At 40.4% G+C, this 24,093-nt stretch overlaps 1 protein-coding gene across 1 annotated transcript in view; it reads left to right on the top strand.

Moving 5' to 3' along the window:
• Positions 1-24,093, top strand: part of ror1 (receptor tyrosine kinase-like orphan receptor 1) — a 122,557-nt gene that overhangs the window by 93,075 nt on the left and 5,389 nt on the right. The window contains exons 3-8 of the mRNA XM_026922851.3: positions 5,718-6,005; positions 6,403-6,439; positions 19,087-19,214; positions 19,994-20,311; positions 20,401-20,646; positions 21,588-21,796. Coding sequence (XP_026778652.3) covers positions 5,718-6,005; positions 6,403-6,439; positions 19,087-19,214; positions 19,994-20,311; positions 20,401-20,646; positions 21,588-21,796 — 1,226 coding nt within the window. The remainder of the gene's footprint in view (positions 1-5,717; positions 6,006-6,402; positions 6,440-19,086; positions 19,215-19,993; positions 20,312-20,400; positions 20,647-21,587; positions 21,797-24,093) is intronic.

Raw genomic sequence — 24,093 nt, 5'->3', positions numbered from 1 at the left:
TGACCAAAACTATGTAATCATGAGCATAAACAGAGACAGGTTAAAAAAAAAAAACTAAATTGATAGGGAAAAATATATTCAGACACCACAAATAATTAGCTTTTTACAGCATTGTGGTTCAGTTTTGGCCCATTCCCCTTGGCGAAATTGTTTTCAGTTCCCCAAGCTCAATAATGGTCTCTCAATTTCAAAATTCTTCATAAATTTTCCATGAGATTCAAGTCACGAGTTTGGCTAGGCCATGCAAGCACCTTCACATTCTTTTTTTCAAAACCAGGCTTGAGTTATTTGGGCTGTATGTTTGTGGTTGCTGTCTTGCTGAAATATCAGTCTTCTCCTCAGATTCAGTTTCTTGGCCGATGAGATTAAATTCTCCTCAAATACATCCTGGTACATTGCTCCATTCATGTTTCCTTCAATAACGTGTAATGGTCCAGTACCATTTGTAGAGAAGCAGCCCCATACAATGATGCCTCCACCTCCGTACTACACTGTGGATGTGGTGTTCTTGGGATCATATACACAAAACCCTTCTTTGTCCAAACATGATGAGCTGAGGTATTGCCGAAGAGCTCTATTTTTGTTTCGCATATATTGACTGACCTGCGTATATCATTCCAAAAGTGTTCTGATTTGTATAATGGTTGTAAACGTGCATCTCTGTGCTCCTTTAGCAGAGGAGTTTTGTATGGGGTGTGGGAACAGATGATTGCACTGCAGTTCATTGCTTATTGTTCTCTTATTGGCTTTCCTTATCATTAGTCTGAGAGCAAATTGTGAAACGTGTCTGGATACTTATATTCCCCTCATTGTAGTTTAGAAATTTACATCACAGTGTAATTTAAAATTTACATCATGGTACACACTCACTGAGCACTTTATTAGGAACGCCTGTACACCTACACATTTATGCCATTATCTAATCAGCCAATCATGTGGCAGCAGCACAGTGCATAAAATCATGCAGCTACGGGCCAGCAGCTTCAGGTAATGTTCCCATCAACCATCAGAATGGTGAAAAAATGTGATCTCAGTGATTTTGACTGTGGCATGATTGTTGGTGCCATACGGACTGATTTGAGTATTTCTATAACTGCTAATCTCCTGGGATTTTCACGCACAACAGTCTCTAGAGTTTACTCAGAACGGTGCAATAAAAAAACATCCAGTGGGCATCAGTTCAGCGGACAGAAATGCCTTGTTGATGAGAGAGGTCAACTGAGAATGGCCAGTTTCGAGCTGACAGAAAGGCTCAGATGCTCAGATAACCACTCTGTACAGTTGTGGTGAGCAGAAAAACATAGAATGCACAACATGTTGAACCTTGAGGTGGATGGGCTACAACAGCAGAAGACCACATCGGGTTCCACTTCTGTCAGCCAAGAACAGTAAGCTGAGGCTGCAGTGGGAACAGGCTCACCAAAGCTGGAAAAGACTGGAAAAATGTAGCCTGTTCTGATGAATCATGATTTCTGCTGGGACACACAGATGGTTGGGTCAGAATTTGGCACTAACAGCATGAATTCATGGACCCAACCTGCCTTGTGTCAATAGTCCAGACTGGTGGGGGTGGTGTAATGGTGTGGGGAATGTTTTTCTTGGCACATTTTGGGCCTGTTAATTCTAAACAATCGTCGCTTGAATGCCACAGCCTATTTGAGTATTGTTGCTGACCATGTGCATCCCTCCATGGCCAAAATTTAACCGTCTTCTAATGGCTAATTCCAGCATGATAATGCATCATGTTACAAAGCAAAAGTCGTCTCAAACTGGTTTCATGAACATGACAATTACTTCAATCTTCTTCATTGGCCTTCCCAGTCACCAGGTCTGAATGCAATAGAACACCTTTGGAATGTGGTAGAACAGGAGATACGCAGCATGAAAGTGCACCTGAAAAATCTGCAGGCAATCATGTCAACGTGGACCAGAATCTCAAAGCAATGTTTCCAACATTTTGTGGAATACATGCCATGAAGAACTGAGGATAAGAGGCCCTACCCATTATTAGTAAAATGTTCCTAATAAAGTGCTCAGTGAGTGTAGTATAGAATTTATATTATACTGACTGTAAGTCATGCATTTAAAGTGCAGTCCCAGTTATTTTGGTTCCTTCTTAAACAAACAACAAAAAAACTTACTAAAACTCATTGTCTTTTAAATTTAAATTCTTGTTAATATACAGAAAAAAAAATTAAAAATAAAATGTAAATAAACCAATTATGTTTACCATTTGTGATTCTAAAAATACAGTAGTGCATTTTACTTTTTATTGCTGCAATTGAAGCTTTTAATGCTGTAAGTTTAACATTCACATGTTCTTCTCGTGTCTTCTTGTGTGTGTTTCTCTGGGTTTCTCCGGATTCTCCGGTTTCCACCCACCTCCCAAAAATATGCCCTAAAATTTTCCCCTGGTGTGAATCTGTGTGTCTGAATCAGTGTTTGCTCATGGTGCCATGCGATGGACTGGAGTCTCATCCAGGTTGAACTCCTTCCTCATGCTGAGTGTTCGTGGGATAGGCTCTGAGCTCGGAGCAGGATAAAGCAGCTACTGAAGTTGAATGCATGAATTTTTACCCTGTTATCTTGAAGGGTGCCAATACATCTGGATACTTTTTTGTACAGCATGTCTCCAAGTGGTTAGGCCTCAGATGTGTGAGTGGGAACTGAAGTTGAGCACTAATATCCGTTATTCTGGACAGCAGCATTTGTATGTTGTTATAAGAGAGCTGATGTTTGAACAAAGGAGATTAAGAGGTGGGGGACAGAGGAGAGATGTGCCTGGAGAGAAAAAAGCTAATTCCCTTGGCAGCCTCAAACCAGGCAAGTCTGGATGCAGACTGGAGAGGGATAGGGCTAAGGAGGAGAAAGGAGGGGGCAGGGGATAATGTGAAGGGAAAGTTTGATGATGACATGGATAGGAATGGCACATTGTAACAACAGGGATACTGAGGAAAGTAAACCTGTTTATGCCAAATACATATACATTTTTAGGTTAATAGATCTTGGTCAGTAGTGATATCTCAGTTTGATTTTCTTTGTCTTTTGTCTTATTTCTCTTGCATATTTCTCTTCTTCTTCCTTTACTAAAGTAAAGAATCTTTTTGATAGATACTGAACAATGATACGTATGAAGCTGTGTAGTGTTTTTGCGCTTATTCATTTGGCGAGTGAATGCAATTCCACCAAATATTGCCTTTGCAGTTTCTGAAGGTCTACTTTAACTTTGAGTTATAGGTCTACTATAACTTTTGAGTTGTTTATTTAAAGGAACAGTAGAGCCTGATGTTGAACTAATGTACTTACCTTTAGCTAACTCCCACAGCTCAAGCCCTATTTTAGATAATGTCATAATAAATCAAAGAGCAGCAAATGCCTCGTAACAGTAGAAATACTTCAGCAAATGCTCCTGTCACAAGTAGTTTAACCAGCGGTTGGTTTTTAAGAAGAGAAAAATAGTGAGAGGAACCTGGTCTCCTCCACAAGGAGAGTAATATTGTGTATGTCGCTGCACAGCTGTGGGCCCCGGGGGCCTTTTACCCTGCCCCTAACCCTATTGGCTTCCCACTCAATATGCTTTTATTAATTTCCTCATCAAAGTCACATTCCTGACATTTCTGCACAGTCTGGCTTCATTCTGGAGCAATGAAATGTCTCTGTAAATGAAGAAAGAATGTCGATGAAAACCAGGATGATCACACACGCAAGTGTGTTGAAGCAGAGCACAATATAAGACAAGGTCCTGAGAATGACACTGTGCTTTCGGATCACATGCTGAGAGAAGAATGGGGTTGCTTGATGTGTGTCATCGTACCGGCATCACACAGGAGACAGGAAACCCCGGCAGCTAGAGCTTGTCTGAGCAAGGCAAGCAAAAAGGGTCACGCAGCTGCAGGAAGTCTCAGGAAACCCTGCGGAGTTCGGGATTAGAGTGTGGAGCAACTCGGACTTTCTCTCCCTTATCATCAAGTGAACACATAAACATATCACTGGATTTTTATTTAGATGTAGATTTAAGGTTCTGGTAGGCCGGTTGCTGTGAGACCCATGTTTTTAGTCAGATCTTACTCAACATCCTACAGCATTAATAGTAAACGTGTTCCTGGCAACCTGTGACCTTATATATCATCAATACTCATCAGCTGTTTTACGCTCTCTAGGATTTCTCAACCTTTTTTTTTTGAAATGCCAAAATTGTCAGGAAAAAAAAGTCACTTGCGATTACTGGAGTGAAACCTCCAATGTGCAGTCCTGTGTTTTATTTCCTCGGAAACTGACTAGGCCAAAAATGGTAACTAAAATAATGTAATAATGTATAGTTTGCTAGTCAAGTACATTAATACAGAAACAGAGTAACGAATGAGGATATAATCCTTATCCTCTTCTACAAAGTTTCTAATACAGCACATGTTGCAACCTTGAGAAAAAGTCAGCAAATTGTTGGCCGATGTTTCAGCTATGAGATGTGGTTTTCTGTCCTTTCACTGCACATAAAAATGACTTGAGTCTGGCTAGCATCTTCATTTTTTCTTGATATGTTTAACCTTGAGGTGATTTACTTCTAATGGAGAGTTATATTAAAACATTGCACTGCACTTTATTTTGCTTGGGTTTGTTAGTGTTTCCATGTACCTGTGTGTTCCTGATACAGAAAAGATCAGATGGCTGTATCTGTACTTGCTAATTAATCTGACTAGTAGAAATCATTCAGACCTTCCTGTCTGCTGGGCAACTATGAATAAAAAAAATTCTAACCTGGACAGCAAATTTGCTCATCTGGGTCACCTACGCTACTGATTTGTTCAACCCTATGCAAAGCAGCAAAAAAAAAAAAAAAAATCTGGATATATTTAATTATGTTATTTTTCTATGGTGCCTGAAATTTTCTGATACTTTTACATCATCAGAGTAGTTTGTAAGTCAGTTTGTGACTAAAACCTGAGGTATGTATGAACATTGGGTGAAGTATTGGTGTATTTAAGGTTAAATGTAGACCAAGCTTTCAAGAGAGTGCTATGGAGAGGGACTGTGGAACTGTAATGAGGAGAGCACTGAAAACTTGTGCTAGAGTTCTGTCTGGCTTCTGCTTTTCACTAGACTGCCATGCCCCCAAAGAAGAGTCGTAGGTGGAAGACGTTCATGAGGCAGGAGACAGGGAGGTGGTAGGTGTGGAACTCTTGTCACAAGGAGTGAACTAGAATGACGCTGGTACTTCAGGCTTCTCCCAAATACTTATTAGACTTCCACTGGTTATGCAGTTTGAAGTCTAGTAGCTTTTGTATGACATTAGAGATTATGCTGTCCCCTTTGGCAAAGCAAAACCCTGGTATGAGAAAGTAAAGATTTACCACCACACATGCAACCACAAAATGTCTTGTAAAGTATACCTAATGGCCAGTTAGCAGTGGTTTGTTACACAGGGAAAAAGTTGTGTATATGTCTTAGAAAGACAGTGACGGAGAAAACAAATTGTTTGTCCAAGTCTTTGCTCCCCCAGGGAAAAACAGCTTGTTAAGAATTGGATCGTGTTAGATAATTGCAGCGCTGTACATTTTTATACAGACCTCTGTGATGACATGGGGCATTCTTTTTGTGTTAACTTCAGAGGTACTCTTCAATTATTGTGCACCAAAATTATATGTGCCTCAGAACTGTTTCCCTTTTCCCTCCGCACTATTCACTCTCTCTCACTCGTCTCTGCCTGTGTTTTTCCACAGACCACTTCCTCAGGCTTGATGCTCCCATGAACAACATCACCACGTCCCTGGGCCAGACTGCCGAGCTGCACTGCCATGTGTCGGGAAACCCGCCGCCCACTGTGCGCTGGCTGAAGAACGACGCTCCAGTGACTCCAGAGGCGCGGCGTGTTTCCTACAAACAGACTCCATACGGCTCTCGACTGCGCATTCGCAACCTGGACACCACCGACACCGGCTACTTCCAGTGTGTGGCCACCAACAGCTATGGCACTGTCTCCACCACGGGAATCCTCTTTGTAAAATTCGGTAAGTTTGTTGTGGCGCCGATCACTAATGACTTGTAACAATTTTGTGCCAATTTTGTATTAAAAACATAATATCACTATCCGCCTTTCGTGGTTGATTTAGAAATGTTTTCTTTTGGTGTTGATTTGTTTCTGTTGGTAACTTTAATGAGGTAATGCATCATTTCTAAGGGCACCATCCGTTCCATCATTCTGTCAATAAACAAATATGTGTCAGCACATAAAAAGTGAAATCCAGAGCAAGATTTTGGAGTTGGATGAAGTGAAATGAGGTCAGCATGGTTATTCTGCACTGTAATGTGCCAGTGCTCCACGTTGGCAACGTGTGTTCATCAGAGTCTCTGTGCATGGTTTGTTCCTGATCCGCTGTTAAAAAAGTCCTGTTCTTTCTTCTCCAGATCCACTGCCAACCCCCCAGTCTGGAAAGCCTTCACCGTGAGTCCGTTTTCTTCCTCTTTAACTTGTACCACATCCAAGCCCCTTCATTACTGACCATTAACCACAGGAGTGGAAGAGGAAGAAAGAAAGCACTGCTTACCTTAAAAAAAAAAAAAAAGAAATGAGTTAAATTCCACATCAGATGGCAAATAGTCTAGGGTCATATCTTTCATAATAACTTAAAGAAATATTCCATCATTTTGCATGTGTAGCATATATTATGTATATAGTGCTCCAGCTGTGTGTATAGACTATGTGTAAGTACCACAAACAAAATATTTAAGATCTTTTCCCATACTAACCTGAAACTTTCTAGCTCAAAATGAACTTATCATGGAAGTCTAAGGACAGTTGTCAAAGCCAGGCAATAAGCATTTATGTGAAACATATATTTATATTTGCAGAACTTTCATAGATGTGATTTTAGTCATAGACATTTTTTCATTTAAGCTCTACATCCGTAGAGCATCAACATGTAAACATGGAAGTGCCTCAGTTTTTTGGGAAGCTTGGATTACTTGAATGACATTTTGTGTTCTTGCTCCAGTATTTGAAAGTTGCGTAAAACTAAATAATGGCATATTTTGTCTGTCTCATTACAAGGTGGTTCTTGTTAGAATGTAACAGTTGTGGGTTTGAATTTGCGTCATATATTCATGCATTTAAACACATGTTGATGCAGTTCTACAACTGCCCTTAGATTTCCATTATGAGGCAGTTTTTTAAAAACAGCTTTCCAGTTATTATCTCACTATGGGGAAATTTGAAATTCCTGTCACACACATGCTACAGATGTAGCGAATAGAGATTAGGTTGAAAAATCGCTGATGTGTTCCTTTAAGATAATGACTGTGTTGCATAAGTGTGAAAACACTAGAATGATCTTAATTCTAGCGTACGTCTTTGATTTAGCATGTGGATGTCTTTCATTGGTATGCACAGCCAGCACCTGTTTGTGTTTACACACCGACACATTCCCAGGGTTTAGCTGGATTTGAACAAACACTCCATGTGTTAATTCAACACTGTTGGCTTTTTGCTGCATAGCCTACATTCAGTACTACATGCCTTTCAGCTGATGATCACCAAGCCAATATTAACCAGCTGTTACTAGGCGGTATGATGGTACATTACAGAGATTTACATTTTAAACAATTGGCCTTAGGCCGTATTCAGTTAGCAAATGTGTTTGCTCCTGCTAAATCTGTTCCTTTTTTTTTTCTTGTCAAACCCAGCTATGGTGGTGGTGTTTGAAATGGCCATAGGCCAGTGGCTGACATGCCAGCTGCTGTTCCACAGGCAGATGTGTCAGGGTGAAACGTCTTGAAATGCCAGGGTGGAAAAGTGTGTTGGTGTATGAGTGAGTGAGTGAGTGTGTGAGAAGAATGCGTGTGGCTCATTTATTGATTAGGCACATTATAAATCTAAATCCATGTCGGTCATTCATGTAAGATTTTTGGTTGTTGTTGTGATCTTGTAAGTGATCACCAGTGAAACTGGAGCGTTCACCAATATATCTCTCATCACTACAGAAATCCTCCACGCTGAAGAGCATTTAATACAGGGACCTTTGTGTCTAGACATTGTAAAGTGCCTGGCCATCCTCCAGCTCACATTAATTTTGATTAAAGCCATGATAACCCTCTTCAATGGGGTGGTGCATTCAGTATTCAGCACACAGGCCTTCCTTTGAGGCTCACTTTGGACTGTTGGTTATCATTAGTGTCATCATCAAAGTGCACTATCCTGCCAGGGCTCATCAGGAAGAAACTTGCTCTTTTTTTGCTTTCTTTTTCCCAGGGATGTGTCAGAGCGTCAGTTTTGGTAAAGCGAGAGGCACCTGGTATGGGGTGAGAGAGGAGGGGGCATCGCTTATGGGGGTTTCAGGGCAGTAATGAATACATTCCCTGGATGACTCCTTGCACAACGGGTTAGAACAGACATCATATGAGCGAGAGTGGGGAAGCGGAGGAGCTGGAAAGTACGAAAAAGCACAGAAATGCCAATGAGTTGTGAACAGATAATGGGAGAGAAAAGTTCAGATAAGCTTAAATGATATTCACTGAGACTGCACTACTCTCGAATCTGGCTTCTTGCCTGCACTAACTGCAGAACAAGATGTCTTCCAGTACTGTCATTCTTGACGAGGTCTTAAAATGGTTTCTCCCTTGTGTTTTGATTTCCATTTGCTTCTAAAACATTCCTTACATGAACTCCTCAAGCTATGTACAAGGCGTCCTGTCATAGTTCTTAAGTTTTGTTCGATAAAGAGGAGCCAATGAGCTTCAAATCAGAGAAAAGCTTTGTTTTTTCTCTGCCTATCATCATTCAAGGATGTGAAAAGGGAAGCTGGTCTTAGACTGCAGTGCAGATCCAGCCTTCCCTCCCGGCCTCCTGGTGAACCTTCACTACTCAGTTTGCTCACCGCTGAGCCTTATGACAACATGCATTAAAGAACGTTATTCATAGTCTTTTAATAAATGCAATATGTTTTTTTTACTCATGCTGCCTTTAGCTTTTCGCGTTGCCGGCTTTATGGGGACCACTTGGGGCGGAGGTAATCTAACACCACAGACGAGGAAGGGACCAGGGCCTCCAAAAGCGGAACAAAGAATAGCGTTGTTCCGGAACAAATGTCACTCATGAGATGGACGTCTGTCTTGTAGGAACACTCCTCTGTATTGTATTAGTAATGCAACATCTGTGCAGAATTGATGAAGGAGGTGACTGCTTTGCTAAAATTAGCTCTGTTGCTTAGCTAAGGCTTTCTTCATGTCCTCCTGCCTCCTTAAAAAATAAATGGAGTGAGTGAGAGAGGAGTGATGGCTTGACAATGGGGACCATGATGTGTGTAAGACATTTTGCTTCAGCATAAGGCAGGAATTATTCTTGACGCTAACTATGAGTATGTGACATTACACGTCAAGTACGTCTGCTGCACAAGCATCATGGTTCAAATCAAGTCTTCTGCATAACTTCAATTCTTAGTGCATTCATATCGTGTCAGAATTCCAGAATTTACAGGCTTCCCCCATTAGAACTTGTAATATCATCTCGGAATTTTCTGAAAACGCTGACATGGCAATTTTGGCATTTTGCTACAAATAAAAACAACCAAACAATGGCAGCGGCTAAACAGCTTAAGTAATTAGGAGTATAATGTTAGGATTAACTCTGTATGTGTTTACTGAACATTTCCTCTCAATTTCTAGCATTGATCACATGATGAATAGCTTAGTTAAGGTGTGCAATGCCATAAAAATAACAAATTTCTAAGCCTGAAGAGATGAACAGCTTTAAGTAGAATCTCAAAATTACTGTAGTTCTTTCATGACATAAATCCAGGATATAAGCGACAGCCACTCTGAAGCAAGTTAACACATCAACCCATAAAATGTTAGCATCCGTGCATGCTAATTAGCTAATAGCCCGCTAATAGCCCAGACATGAAATCTGCTTCTCCTGGCTGCCCAGGCTACTAATTTGTCCACCCCTGTATATGCATTGTTCAGTACAACTCTTTGAACATTTTATGTTCACTAGTTAAAGTTGGTGGTTAATGTGGTTGTTTATTGTGGAACAGCATAGTCTATGCAAGACTTTTAGCAAGTCCCCTGCTGATTTCTTCTCTTTCCATTTTAGTCGCTCCCCTGTAGTTCTCACAGACGTTTTGCATCACAAGCCCTTAATTTTCAGGGTTGTATAAGATATCTCAGCCATATCTCAGTCTGCCATCACAAACCTCTCCAAGAATAAACTCCATTCATGAGCGAGTGGTGCATATTAATAATAGGAGGCAAGAGCTGGGAAGAAAAGTCATAGGTTCTCCTTATCAAAATATCATAAGTTTAATGTAAACAGACATGATTTCTGTGCTGACGTTTTCCTCTGAAGGAGCAGATTAATGTACACAGCGTTAGCCGTGCTGCTGGTTTCTACTGAAGCATGTCGGTGGGGACTTCTTTAGTGCCAGGCTCTTGAAAGGCACGCAGGCCCGCGCCTCTACCACATTGTTTATAGCATCCCGTTTTCTGGCCGCTTGAAAAGATTAATATTACCATCACTGCTCTGTCAGGACTGTTTGAGTTTCCTCAGTCTGGCTTGAGAGGGAACCTTTTCTCTCAGCACCGAAAGAAAAAAATGAACTGGAGGAAAAGGAGACCCTCTGTTTCTTTTCTCCCTCTCCTCTCCTCTCCTCTCCTCTCCAGCTGAACGATGGAGAGAACAGGGTTGTTAACGAAGTCCAGACCACCTTCGTTCCTTCAATCCCGAGACAGGAAAAAGCACGGGTGCTGGACACATCCCAGAAGCCTGTGCGCCGTCTGAAAGAGCACATCCTAATGGGGCCCTCTGCCCTGCTTTTAACTAACGACTTCCATTAGGCTTCTCAAAGGTATTCAGACAAGAGTTAGAGTCACTGTTTAGCAAGGATTCGGCAGCACCTTCTATCCACTTACAGCCATCAACATCCATTAACCAACCTGAAATTGTATTTCTAAACACTGAGGTTCTGTGTCAGTTTTTTTTAATGGTTTTGGTGGTAGGTAAAATATTCCAAATGATACTGGCATGACATTTGTTGCCACTGACTTAATTATACAGTCGTTAACATAAGTTAGTGGTTGTTTGAAAGGCATGTTCAGTTGTCACATTGATTTATGAGACTCATAAAACCAGAGCTATTTTTTCTGTGGACTCAGGGTCCTCTACGATCCTCCAGATCTTTTTGTCTAATGGGTTAAATTAGTCTTCGAATCAGTCATTGTCTATGCATCGCTGACATTTCACCTGTTCATGTTAGGGTATACCTTAAATATTTTGTCACCTTTTACTGCCCAAAATTAATTCCTCAGCCAGTTAAACTTTGGTTAGTCTTTTTTGAGTGTTAACACTTAGCTTTATCAGCTAAATGCATGCTTTTTTTGGGTATATTCATGCACATCACTGCAAAGGATGCAAACGTGCTCAGATTCACACAAAAACACAAAGAAAAACAGTGACAGATGAAAACAGTCTCTGCCTTGTTATGGATCTCTTTTAACGAAGTGTTGATTGACTGAGGATTGAAGTCACATGGGGCTCGCCCTTTGGCCTGGTCTGGTCTGCTGTGTGAAACTTGAGCCGCGTCAGTGAAAATGGGTCATCGCGGGCCCCTAACCATCCATCTGACGCTACCCACTACTCTTTACCATCAACCCCTTTACCCTCATTGCATCAGCAAATTAGTTGGTACGCAGCCGAGTCTAATGGTCTAATGGTCCCCTTGATAAAGCACTCTCGAACCCATACGAACATCTGTGGGTTGAAATAGCTCACATAACAACCTGCGCATGAATTTGGAAAAATAACTATGTTTGCCTTGTGGCACTTCTTAGCTAGAAGGTTTGTAAGGGAAAATGTTTGGGTTGGTTTTATATGGTTTTATCATATAAACTCTGCAACAGCAAGTCCAGTTTTCAGCTGTCCTCATACCAATGAGAGAGCCAATCTAAATAGCTTAAATATATCAAATATTCCCCTCGCGGTGAATTTATGAGGTACCCCTACCCTCAGTGACCAGTTAGCGACAATTGCTGACCATAGGCCATCTATTACTATGCACAATCTCTCAATCTCCATTCAACCTCATCTATCATTGGAAATGGACCACCACGTGATCACTGCTGAGCAGATATTATTTGGGCGGTGGACTATTCTCAGCCCAGCAGTAATATCAACATTATAATGACGTGTACGTTGCATTTATCAGGTATCTGCAGCAATGAATAGATTTTTAATAGGTTAACCTAAATGCCACTGCTTGGTTAAGAAAAGGGCTGTATTCAGTTGAGTTAAGTGAGTGTAGTGAGGATATAAGAGCAAAATTACACACTTCGGTATTCAGACCTCAAACATAACTACGGACTTAAGTGGTATTCAGAAGTTAGAAGGGTTACACACAGTTCAAGAAAAATCTGACAACCTTGGATACATGAGCTACACACAGGTGATGTGTATAATCTGACTGGTGCACCCAGAAAATGACGTAAGCACCTGCGTAACCTATCTCTGAATACCCATAACTTTCCCCACATCAATATTGACAAAACGTTTGTACTTAAGTCACCAACTTAAGTTGACAACTCTGAATACAGCCCTAAGTGTATGCCTACACTGTGCACCAACATGGTAGGTGTGTCTCATAGAGACAGGAAAGAATACACAGTGCTCGAAAACTCTGGCAGCACTGCCACAACTGATACACTCATATCAGCGCTACCAATCATCATGTCTGTATCAATTCTGTGCTGGGAATGGTCCACCACTCAGATAATGGTTAGCGGTGTCCCTGTGATGGGCCCTTTTCACTGAGGTGGGCTGACATTAGGGCCTTTGCACCGCTTTAGTTCCAGAACTAAATTGACAGTACTAAAGTACTAGGCGATTTTGCGCGAACTATTTCCCAGTACCGTTTAAAGGGTAGCATTCGCACCGACAGTGGGCACTAAGAAGTGACGTAAGCCGGTCGACAGCGACGTCATTTGTGTGCGGCATTCAACAACGGAAACAAAGAAGAACAACGTAAACAACCGGAGGATGGAGGACACTGTGATCGGAGCTGTGTTGCACTTCAGCGTCCGTCCATCTATCGCTGTTCTCCATACTTGCAAAATAAGTTGACACTACAGTATGTTTACATGGCGTTTTAAATCATGGCGGGTGAGGGCGTTTTCGTATGCGTTTGGCCAATCAACGTCTACTTACGTCACGGATAGTACCAGTTGTGCTAGTTAGACCCTGCTCTGGAGTAGGAGCTAATTTGGTTCTCGAAAAAGGCAGTCCGGTACTAAAATTGCACCCAGTCCCGGAGGTGCGAAAACGCCAAAAAGTGGGTAGTTCCACAATTAGTTCAGGTACTATGAAAAGGTTCCCGCGGTGCGAAAGGCCTTAATAATAATAAATGCCCTCAATCAGTACTTGCAGACCTACAAAGTCACCTATGTGGTAGGTGGGCCCGATAAAATGAGGGATTTGTCCTTTAAACTGTGCAATATTCAGTGTAAATTTCTTCTTGTCTTCTTATACTAGTTGCTTGTTTAGATCATATACTCCAGCACAGGTGCTGCATTGTCTATACCCAAGGCCTTCATGTGTCCTACTATTAAACCCATGGGAGAGAAGTAAAAAAGGTTTGTATAGTGGTAACTTGTTTGGTTGGAGTCCTAATGAATGACCCCACTGTTACCCCCAGTGTCCACATCCCGTGAGAAACAAAAAAGAAACCTCCACTCTTATGTATTATTTTACTTCTTAGGTATACTCCATCCGTGAAGTGCTCTGTCCCTTCCCCATTATTTGTGATTAGTGAAGTATCACTTGTCAGAGTGAGTGCTGTAAATGTAGCAAGGCTTCCCTTCAATTGATTGTGGTGAATGGACTAGGAATTCTTAAAAGCATCACAGGCTTGCCATCACCTTTCTGTCTTTTGGATATATACCAGAATTTAGCAGCAAGTTAAAAAAACAACAGTCTTCATTCAACAGTTTACATGTGCATAAACAAACAAGCACAGACTGAAGTCCAGACTCTTAGACGATGTCTAAGTTCCCGTAGTAAGCGCAGTCTGTCCCTAGTGAGCAGGCCTGTACTGCTCCTTCGCTCCCCCCCTCCGCTTAGAATTCATCTCCTTCTTGAGTTTTTCCATGAACAAAGTCTGGCTGCCAAACCCCGCTGATATTTTTCCATTTAGGCCGCAGTGGGCACACGATTCCAGCTGTAAACATGAATGAAAGGTCTGAAACGCTCTCCTTCTGCCACTTTCATCACTGAGGGGATATGTTATATCTTATTCACATTGCTTTCGTAGAGACAAGGGGCCCATAAATCTGATTTTATTGGGAGAACATGAACTCCATTCCCTTGGACTCTGTCAAATGGAACCATACAAATGCAAGCCTGGTCTGAATTTTTACAGTTTTGGACATGGCGGCTTTTTTATGTAGAGCACAGTGCACTGTTTTTTCTTCTCTGAATGACAATAGAAATTATTTGCCTTGTTGATACAAAAAAAAAAAAAAAAACGCCTAGAGAAGTCCTTAAGGGAAACGGAGACAGTTTGATAGTGGGAGGGGAAGCTAATATATTGGGATGCTCTGTGATTTCCCAGTGTTTTCTTACCTCCTGACATCAGCTTGAAATAAGACCTAATTATTCAAGGTTCCCCTATTTCTGTCAGGAATTGTTGGCTGCGTCGAGCAGGCATACTCTTGTCCTTAAAGTACTTGTATTTGGATTCTAATCTGTAGGCTTTTGACTTAAATCACAAGGGGGAATATCACTCACCTGCAGTGCATATATGAAAACATGATGGAAAGTTCTCCCGCAGAGAGATTTTGTACTATGCATCGCCTTGTAATTACATGAATTATGTAGTCATGTAGTCAGTTTAGTTGTGGTTTGCCAGTTGAACTTGGGTCAGGAGGGATTACTGTGTGAACTCCAGGCCCTTTCTTTGGCAGATGAGACTAAACATTTACCAAAAACAAAGAATCACACCGCCAAATAATATCTTAACTTCCAATAATTTCCAATATCTTTGGAATGTGTACTTGGTGCCCCCTTCACCCAAACCCCTCACACACACCCAGACACACACCCACACACACACACACACTTCCAGCACTTCCAAGCCTTGCTCTCACACCTCAGTATGCCAGATCTGTTTGTTGGGAAGGAGATGTAAACACTAAACAAACCAGACCTATCTCACCCTCTCCTCAGTCCTGTTGGCCTCAGAGGAGCTTGATCCTGACATAATGTTTAATAAATTGCTCCTTTGGCAAACACTCACATACATTTAGACACATTGAATGTGTGTGTTAAAAATGATTTTAAGAAATAGCAGACAGTTAGCTAAAGAATTGAGCCTGCTCTCTCAGCTATTACTCACAGGGGATGTGATGTGATGCGATGCAGTCTGTCCCTGATGAAGTGAGGAGAGATGGGATTGAAGCTCTCTGTGCTTTCTGGAAAATAATCCTGTGTGTTCCAACATGGCAAGGAAAGAGTTTAGTGAGGATTAATCATCCTGGAGCCTGACTGTAGAAGGCTTCTCCAGGAATGTCCGGCATTTTTACAGTGATCATATCTATAGTTGCATGTTTAATCATATTCAGATTCACTTATACTTTTTTAATGGACAGAATTTGGTTTTCCCTCTTTTGCTGGCCTCCCCTCCTCTCTCTCACTCTCTCTCTGTTTCTCTCTGGAGAACACAGGGTTATGGGGTTGAGTCCTGGTACTCTCCTAATAGAGGCTTCTATTGTGTTAGTGTAACATAAGAACTCTTTCCTTTCATTCTTCATCGCGTCTAATGAGAGTCCCTCAGTGGCCGTGTGTCCCTTCTGCTCGGGCCACGGTCACAGACCACAGACCCGAGAAAGCAGGGACAAACCAGACACAATAGCATGATACCACACACCACACACTCAGGTCGAATATTGAGAGAATATCAAAGTCGTGAATGGACTCTTGTCTTCTTTTAGCATCTTAAAATTTTACATGTAGTACCAGATTATCTGAATAACAAAAGCACCTTAAGAACTGCCTGAAAATACTGTATCCATTTGCTCTGAAGCAAAGCTCCGCCTGTTAAAATATATTTTTAGAAATAAAGTACACACACATGATTAATCTAGGCTGCATACATAAGCGTGCAGTATTATAAATGATGTGGTATTACAGAACCTACATAAACTTGTGGATTTTTGGGGTTGGAAACATGTTGTACTTTGGGGGTATATGGACTGATGGTAAATGGAAAACCACTAATTACAGGGCTCTGTGTAGATAAAAAGTAGTAGACACTACAAATGCAGCCTGATGAGAGCTTATTTGTCATTTTTTTCTCCAGTTTTCATTTGCTATTTCATAAAATATTATAAGGTAAAAAAAGAAAGAAATTGCTATTGCGTAGTTTAGTAAGGCAGGATCTAGTTGGCAGTCCCATAGCCACCAATCTATGAGCATGAGGGCTAACACTGGCTTTGAGTTTTAATTATGCATTATGATAATTAGTATTGTAAGCTAACTGTTAGCTGATAGTTTGCTTGATGTTAGAATTTAAGGTTAAAAATTGCTTGTGACTTTCTGGTTTACAGAATATACTGTAATAGCCTAATTTTACTAGTTGGCTATCAACTTTTATTATAGATTTACACAATAACTGCCAAATGTTAGCTAGCTTGATGATGATACTTAGCTGATAATATCAAGCTAGATTATTAGCAAGTGAAGAAAGTTAATGAGTAAGAAATAGACAACAGGGCATACTGTTATAAGGAAGATAATTGTGGTCCAGCACAATTACACAAACACAGGAGATGCATTATACCACCCTGTGGCTGATTATTTACTAAGATCATCATATTTTTATCTGTTTATAGTTATGTTTAATGTTAAAGTTAGTTCCTGTTATCAGGAACTGAAACAACAAAAAAAAACAAAAAGGTGTGGCTTCTCATGTTACTGAGAGCTGTTACCGGAACTTTATCTCTGACACTGGAGACTCCTTCCATACATGCTAAACAAACTTCTCATGTTTGGGTGTGCAATCTCATTTCAGTATTCCATTTACTAGAATGATGATATTGGCAAAACCTGTATTGCACTCTTACTTTTGCATCAAACCTGATTCACTGTCATTAACACATTTCTGCACCCAAAAGCTTTCCTCAAAACCCCACAGCAGTCTCAATGTAGTATAACAAAAAATGTTTGAAAATTATATTTAAGACATATTAAGAGATGTTGAATAGTTTTGAATGAAAGCAGCTAGAAGAAGCAGGCTGATCTGAGAGATGAGGACTTTTCCAGAAGCAGAGAGCACGGATGAGTAGGGAAAACTCGGACGCTCTCGAGGCTTGTGCTTGAATATCAACAACCCGAATCCATTATCTCCACTGTGTGCGCACACACACACACACACACACACACACACACACGTCAACGTCTTCATGTACACCGCAGCATGGAAGAAAGATGTTAAGCTTATGTTAGAATGACTTAGTCTACTACTTGAATTATGTCTGTGTGTATGATATATATAAATATTCTATATATCATCTATATCATATAGCTATAATAATATATGTCTATATCTATAATAACTTGTTTGCTAACTCTTTGCCTTTATACTCTATATGGCCAAAGGTAGAGTATGTGGACACCTGGCCGTCACACCGAATCCATTATCTCCACTGTGAGCACGCGCACACACTCACACACCCACCCACACACACACATTCAAGTAGTAGATTAAGTCATTCTAACATAAGCTTAACATCTCTCTTCTGTGCTGCTGTGTACATGAAGACATTGACGTGCTTATTGAATGTCCCATTCCAGATTTAGTCTCCCCTTTGCTGTTATAATAACCTCCACTCTTCTGGGAAGGCTTTCCACTAGATTTTGGAGCATGACTGTCAGGATTGGCTCAGTCAGTCACATTAGTGAGGTCAGGCGCTAATGTCGGGTGAGGAGGCCTGGGGCGTTCCAGTTCATCCCAAAAGTGTTCAGTGGGGTTGAGGTCAGGGCTCTGTGCAGGCCACAAAGGCATTCTAGACAATTCAGGTGTCCAGAAACTTTATATATATATATATATATAGTCTGATGAGTTTAATTTTGTAAGAATCCATATTCGTGACTTTGTCATGTTTAGGATTTAGAAAGCCTGGTGGTCTCAGACATGTGCGTGACCACACTCGTATGCCTCGCTCATTACTCTGAGCCCTGTGCACTTGCTCACACACTAGCATGTTTGCATGTGAGCGTGCAAATGCTTCTGCTTTTTGTTTGAATGCAGTCCAACTTTTTCCACTCCTTCCTTTTATGTTGAAAATTACATTGTCCTCCTATCTTTGTAAATCAAACTCTTCTGTATTTAGTGAGCTCACAGATGTGCAATAGTGTGACATCATGGAGGAAGCGGCATGTGGCATGTCACTGTGAAGCAGCACCATGATTCCTCACACACTTTTTCAAACACAGGCAACCTCCTGTACACATGGTCCCAATTACAGCCCAGTATTCTCCTCTTTACAAGTATACACAATAACTCTTACACTTTTATACTTATCATATGCTCATGTTATTATATTCAATATTTTAGAAATCTGAAATATATTCAGGCAGAATGTGTGTGTGTGTGTGTGTGTGTGTGACCGAGAGAGAGAGAGAGAGAGCTTATCAGTCCTTATGGTATAAACCTTGAATCAGTTTTACAATGTGGGAATATTTGCTGCCCTCTAGTGTTTATTATTTAAACTGCTGATTATTTACTATAGGCGTTTTCCAATAATTTTTTCAAAGTGTGAACCTAAACTTTATCAGTGAATGTTGATTTGCAAAGGCGAACAGTTGCCTCTGGATTGCTTCATGTGACCAGTCAGACAGGCCAATAACTATAACAACTCAATCATAAATGTATCCACTTTGATAATGATGGCATGTGCTTTCCACCACTGTAGCTAAATATAAAATCGCAGACCCCCTGGCTAGACCCCATTTTGAGAACCACTGGAATAGATCATAGCAATGTGTTCCTCATGTTCTGTCCATTCTGCTTAATGAAGCGAATGTTGTCCTTGTCTTATTTAATATTTCAGAGAGGACTTTGATGAAGAAGGCTTCTGCCAGCCGTACAGAGGAATTGCCTGTGCTCGCTTCATCGGGAACCGGAGCATCTTTGTTGACTCACTGCAAATGCAGGGCGAGATTGAAACTCAAATAACCGGTAACACTTTTTATTACCTGCCTTTCAGTGACTGTCCTGAGCACTGGCATTTTATTCTGGTCACTTCTGATTAAAAACAAGAACTTATTACAGTTTTGATCACTTGTTCTCAATGGAAATACCACACTTTCGTTTGTGTCTGAAATTTCAAACATCTCAACTCAAAACATCTGCATGGAAATTTATGTATGTAATGTCACACGTAAGAAGGAAATTTCTGGCTGCCACAAACACAGTGAAATTGCCAGATTAGCTCAGCTCCTTCTGTAACATTTCATTAGTGTTTGTGCAGATGTAGTTTCAGAAATGTGACAGCGTTAGAACCGGTGCCAGTACTCTCTCTCTCTCTCTCTCTCTCTCTGTCTCTCTCTCTCTGTCTCTGTGTTTAATGGTTTAATGGACGCATTTCAAGGACATTCCTGTCTGTTAGTAAATGTGTTCTCACAGTCCAGCAGGCTCATCTCTGTATTTTTGTAACTCTTCACCATTGTCCATGAGAAATAATGCAGTCTAGGAACCAGACTGACCTGAGACTAGCCTTTTCCCATGGATTAATGTGACCAGAGTGAGTGTTCTGGGGGTCAGGATGCTAAATCACAGTGTAATGTACACATGGGCTAGACTTCAGCAGTAACCTGGCTTCCATCAGTGTTTCTAATTGTTCGTGATGTTTGAGAGCATATTTGAGCCAAGCCTATGCATGAGACATACTGCGTAGAAAATGAATCTCTGGAGTGTGAGAAGTGTTCAGTGCTCTTTTCTCTCCTCTTCCTCTCCAGCTGCCTTCACCATGATTGGCACATCCAACCACCTGTCGGATCGCTGCTCTCAGTTTGCCATTCCCTCGCTCTGCCACTTTGCCTTCCCCACATGTGACCGGAGCTCTGGGATTGATAAACCACGAGACTTGTGCAAGGATGAGTGTGAGATCCTGGAGAATGACCTGTGTAAGACAGAGTACATCATCGCCCGCTCCAACCCAATCATCCTCAAACGACTCAAACTGCCCAACTGTGAGGACCTGGCCGCTTCGGACAGCCCCGAGGCAGCCAACTGCATGAGGATAGGCATCCCTATGGGCGAGTCCATCAACAAAAGTGAGCACAGCTTTTTAATCCATGAGCATTTGGTAAGTTAATTTGCTCCCATCTGAAGTATGCAACCTACTGTTTCCTTTCTGTCACAGATCACAAGTGCTTCAACAGCAGCGGCTCTGATTATCGGGGCACCACCAGTGTGACGAGGTCAGGCCGCCAGTGCCAGCCGTGGAACTCGCAGTATCCACACAGCCACACCTACCTAGCTGTGCGCTATCCAGAGCTAAACGGCGGCCACTCATACTGTCGTAACCCAGGCAACAAGCAGGAGGCTCCGTGGTGCTTCACACTGGATGAGAGCGTTCGTATGGAGCTGTGTGACATCCCTGCATGTGGTGAGGAACAGTGATCACACTCACTGCACTCTTAACACTGCTGGCATTTAGTTTTGGGTTCATTGCCATAAAGGCACCACAGCTAGGAACGTGTAATACAGGGTCCATAGTTCTGGATACAAGACCAAAAACTGACATAATTTAATCATTTATAAACCTAAAAACTTCATATATACTGAAGGCAGTAGGGATGATAAAGAAAACAGTTGATAGTTCATAGCAGTCACTGTCAGGTGCTACTCACTCAGACATCACCAATTAAAACAGAATAAGGAGCGTGTTATAATTTAATGTTAAAAAAAAAAAAATTTTTAAATTGTGTAATAATGCATAAAATTTTTTGCATAAATGTGTTTTTTTTAAATATGCAACAGAAATGACTTACATAATGTACATATATTGTCATTTTATGTATTTGCTTGTTTGTTTTCATTTTATGTTAAAATTATAAATTAGGTACCATAAGTCCTAACTTTATTTCTCCCTTAATAGGTAATTTTTTTAGACTTTTATTAGTCAGCAGGAAAGAGTAAATCTCCGACTTCTATAATTGAATATATGTCAGAGAGAGTCTTCTCATCTTTGACCATTGAATGAAATATATGGCATGAGAACATAAAAATAATGTGTGTAGCGGGATATTCAAATATATTTAAGCTAACTAAAGAAAAGCTTTGTCTCAGTTTTGCATAATATATTCTTGAATAATTAGTATTACCAGTATATAATTAGATTTTTGATAAATTATGAAATATACACAGTCCACTTGTATTGTAATTGTAAGTCTGTAATTTGTTAATTATATATGACTAAACTGTGCAGCTAAAATGAGTTTTAGTGCTTTAACTAGAAGCAAATTTCTGAAATTATTTTCCAGTAGCGTGTAAGTCATCTAGATGATTGATTGATTTATGATTGATTGTTTTGTCTGTGGTGCTCAGACCCGGAGAAGCGTGGAGGCAGTAGTATGGAGATTCTCTACATCCTGGTCCCCAGTGTTGCCATCCCTCTAGCCATCGCCTTGCTCTTCTTTTTCATCTGCGTGTGCCGGAATAACCAGAAAGCCTCACGTCCACCCACCCAGCGCCAGCCCAAACCTGTACGCGGCCAGAACGTGGAGATGTCCATGCTGCCTGCATACAAGCCCAAGGTGAGAAAAACAGTCACCAAACACTTAAATATGGCAGCAAGATCAATGTGGCTAAATCTATTTCCTACTCATAAATGTACGAATATTCACTTTGAGTAGTTTATTTGACTATTGTGTTAGTACAAGTTTGGACACAAATCATTTGAAAAGCAATTTTTATATAAGAGGTGGCTCTCTCATAAGGTTGGCAATGAAAACTACAAGACATTGCTGTTGTCTGCTGTACAATAAAGTTCTCTATTCCCAAAAGTTGGGTAAGGGAGGGAACTCAAATTGAACGACTGAAATTAAGTTTAAAAAAAAAAAAAAAAAAAAAAAAAAAAAAAACTGTACTAGATTCTGAACTTTCTTAATGCTGAACTTTCTGGGACAATTAATGAATTAATGTTGTAGTAATTAGAGGTGGGCGATATGACTAAAATATCATATCATATGATACTTTTTCTATGGCATACGATAAGTATCATGATATGTAGGTTTTCTAACTGCCAGCAAAAACATTTGTCTGAAAGAATGTGTAAAACTGAGCCTGATGATACTTTTATTTAATGTGTACAAAATGAAATTACTTAACACTGACCAGGAGGGGGAAATATCGGTAATAATTTTGCAATTTTAATGATTAACTATGAAATTTTAACATCATGCAATCATTAAAAAGTGACATAATAAATTATGTCACTGCACATAATTCACATTATCTCAAGTGTATAGTGATATAATTTATTATGGTATTGATTTTATGTAGTCATGTTGCCCAGCCTTGTTGCTACATTCATTTCAGATAATACTTTTCAGATAATACTTGCTTTCTTTTGTATTTCTTTTCGTATTGCTTAGGTTAGTTCAATTAACCTCAAATTGTAGGATTGAATCTAGGACACAAGTAGTTGGAAGTAATCGGAAGCTGCTAGCCATTAGAGGGTGTTGGAGGCGTTTTTTCCACTTTTTTCACTTAAATTTTTAAACACTGTCATGTTGTCCACCATATTCTGTGTATAGTCTATAATTTTGCCACTACAAATGATTTATTCTTGTAAAGTTATTATTCTTAAAATCATATCTCATGATGTAAAAAAATAGGGCCCTGTGCCCACTGTAGACACAGTACAGTGTCTAGGGCCTTACACATCAGACTTGGCCAAGAGTGCAGTTCTCCACAACAGAAATGAGTAAAGGGAGCTTTTGAATTCATATGTGCGCACTGGGGAAATAAAGTTTTATGATTGCTCTACAAGCTATTGACCCAAATGCATACACATACTCAACCCTTCACTTGTCTAGTGCACAGAGTTCTTTCCTGAACACTCTGCTTCAATCTCTGCTATATGAAACATAACCAGTCCCAGATGTATTGTACTGTACTTAAACCACTATCATGCAGACCCAGCTGCAAGTCAAAGTTCAGGACAGGGGTCATGCAGAGGTCATCATTCACATGACTAATATTAATATGAGATGAACAGGGATGAGATGTAGTTGCCTCAGGGAGAGTTGGTCCTAACACGAACCAGCTGCCACTTATATAATAGCCATGGCTTTGTTCCCTGTGTCTGTGCTCTGGGTAGAATTTCATTTGACCTCTGAAGGCTACTGCAGCCTTCATTTGCTGTCTCCTGCACTGACAATCAGTATGACATTTACCTATGAAAAATATGAAAGATATAAGTAAAGAATAAAACCTGATGGGGGTGTAGTTTTAGGAAAGAAATCAATGATAGAATAGTGTGATGCAGCCCAATGTGAAGCCAATTCAAAGGTGATTTTCCCGAAGCACATCCTGGAGTGTTTTATTCCTCTTATACACCAGCAATTTACCAACAATAACCATTTTTTTTATTTATTAAAGAATGACACCCTACACCTTTATCTGTTTATAGCTGTATAGCTTTATGATGTGGAAAGGCCACAAAATAAAGGTAGTTCCTGTTATAGCAACTGTAAACAGCCAATTCCTCACCAGACTCTTTTTTCTCTCTCTGGAAGTTAATAAAGACAAATTATTTTTTAAAAATGCAGCTTGTTATGTTACTGAGAAACCAGAAAGCACAAAGCTGTCCTGTGACAGAGAGCACTGACACTGGAGATTCCTTCCATAAATGTTAAATATATCTATCGTTACAGAAAACTTAACCATATATTATACAATTATACCTTTTCGTTTTAATCAGTTTATTATTACTACCAGATCATGTGGCGCATCCGTCATACAAGTTCTTGTGAATGAGCTGTTACTATAGAAACAATAACGTATTAGAACGAGTGCATTAATATAAACCTGTGATTTGACTTGCATC

The sequence above is a fragment of the Pangasianodon hypophthalmus genome, chromosome 2 (assembly GCF_027358585.1).
Source record: "Pangasianodon hypophthalmus isolate fPanHyp1 chromosome 2, fPanHyp1.pri, whole genome shotgun sequence".
NCBI lineage: Eukaryota > Metazoa > Chordata > Actinopteri > Siluriformes > Pangasiidae > Pangasianodon > Pangasianodon hypophthalmus.
The sequence above is the reverse complement of the archived record's forward strand: the minus strand, read 5'-3'. Positions and strand labels throughout refer to the sequence as shown.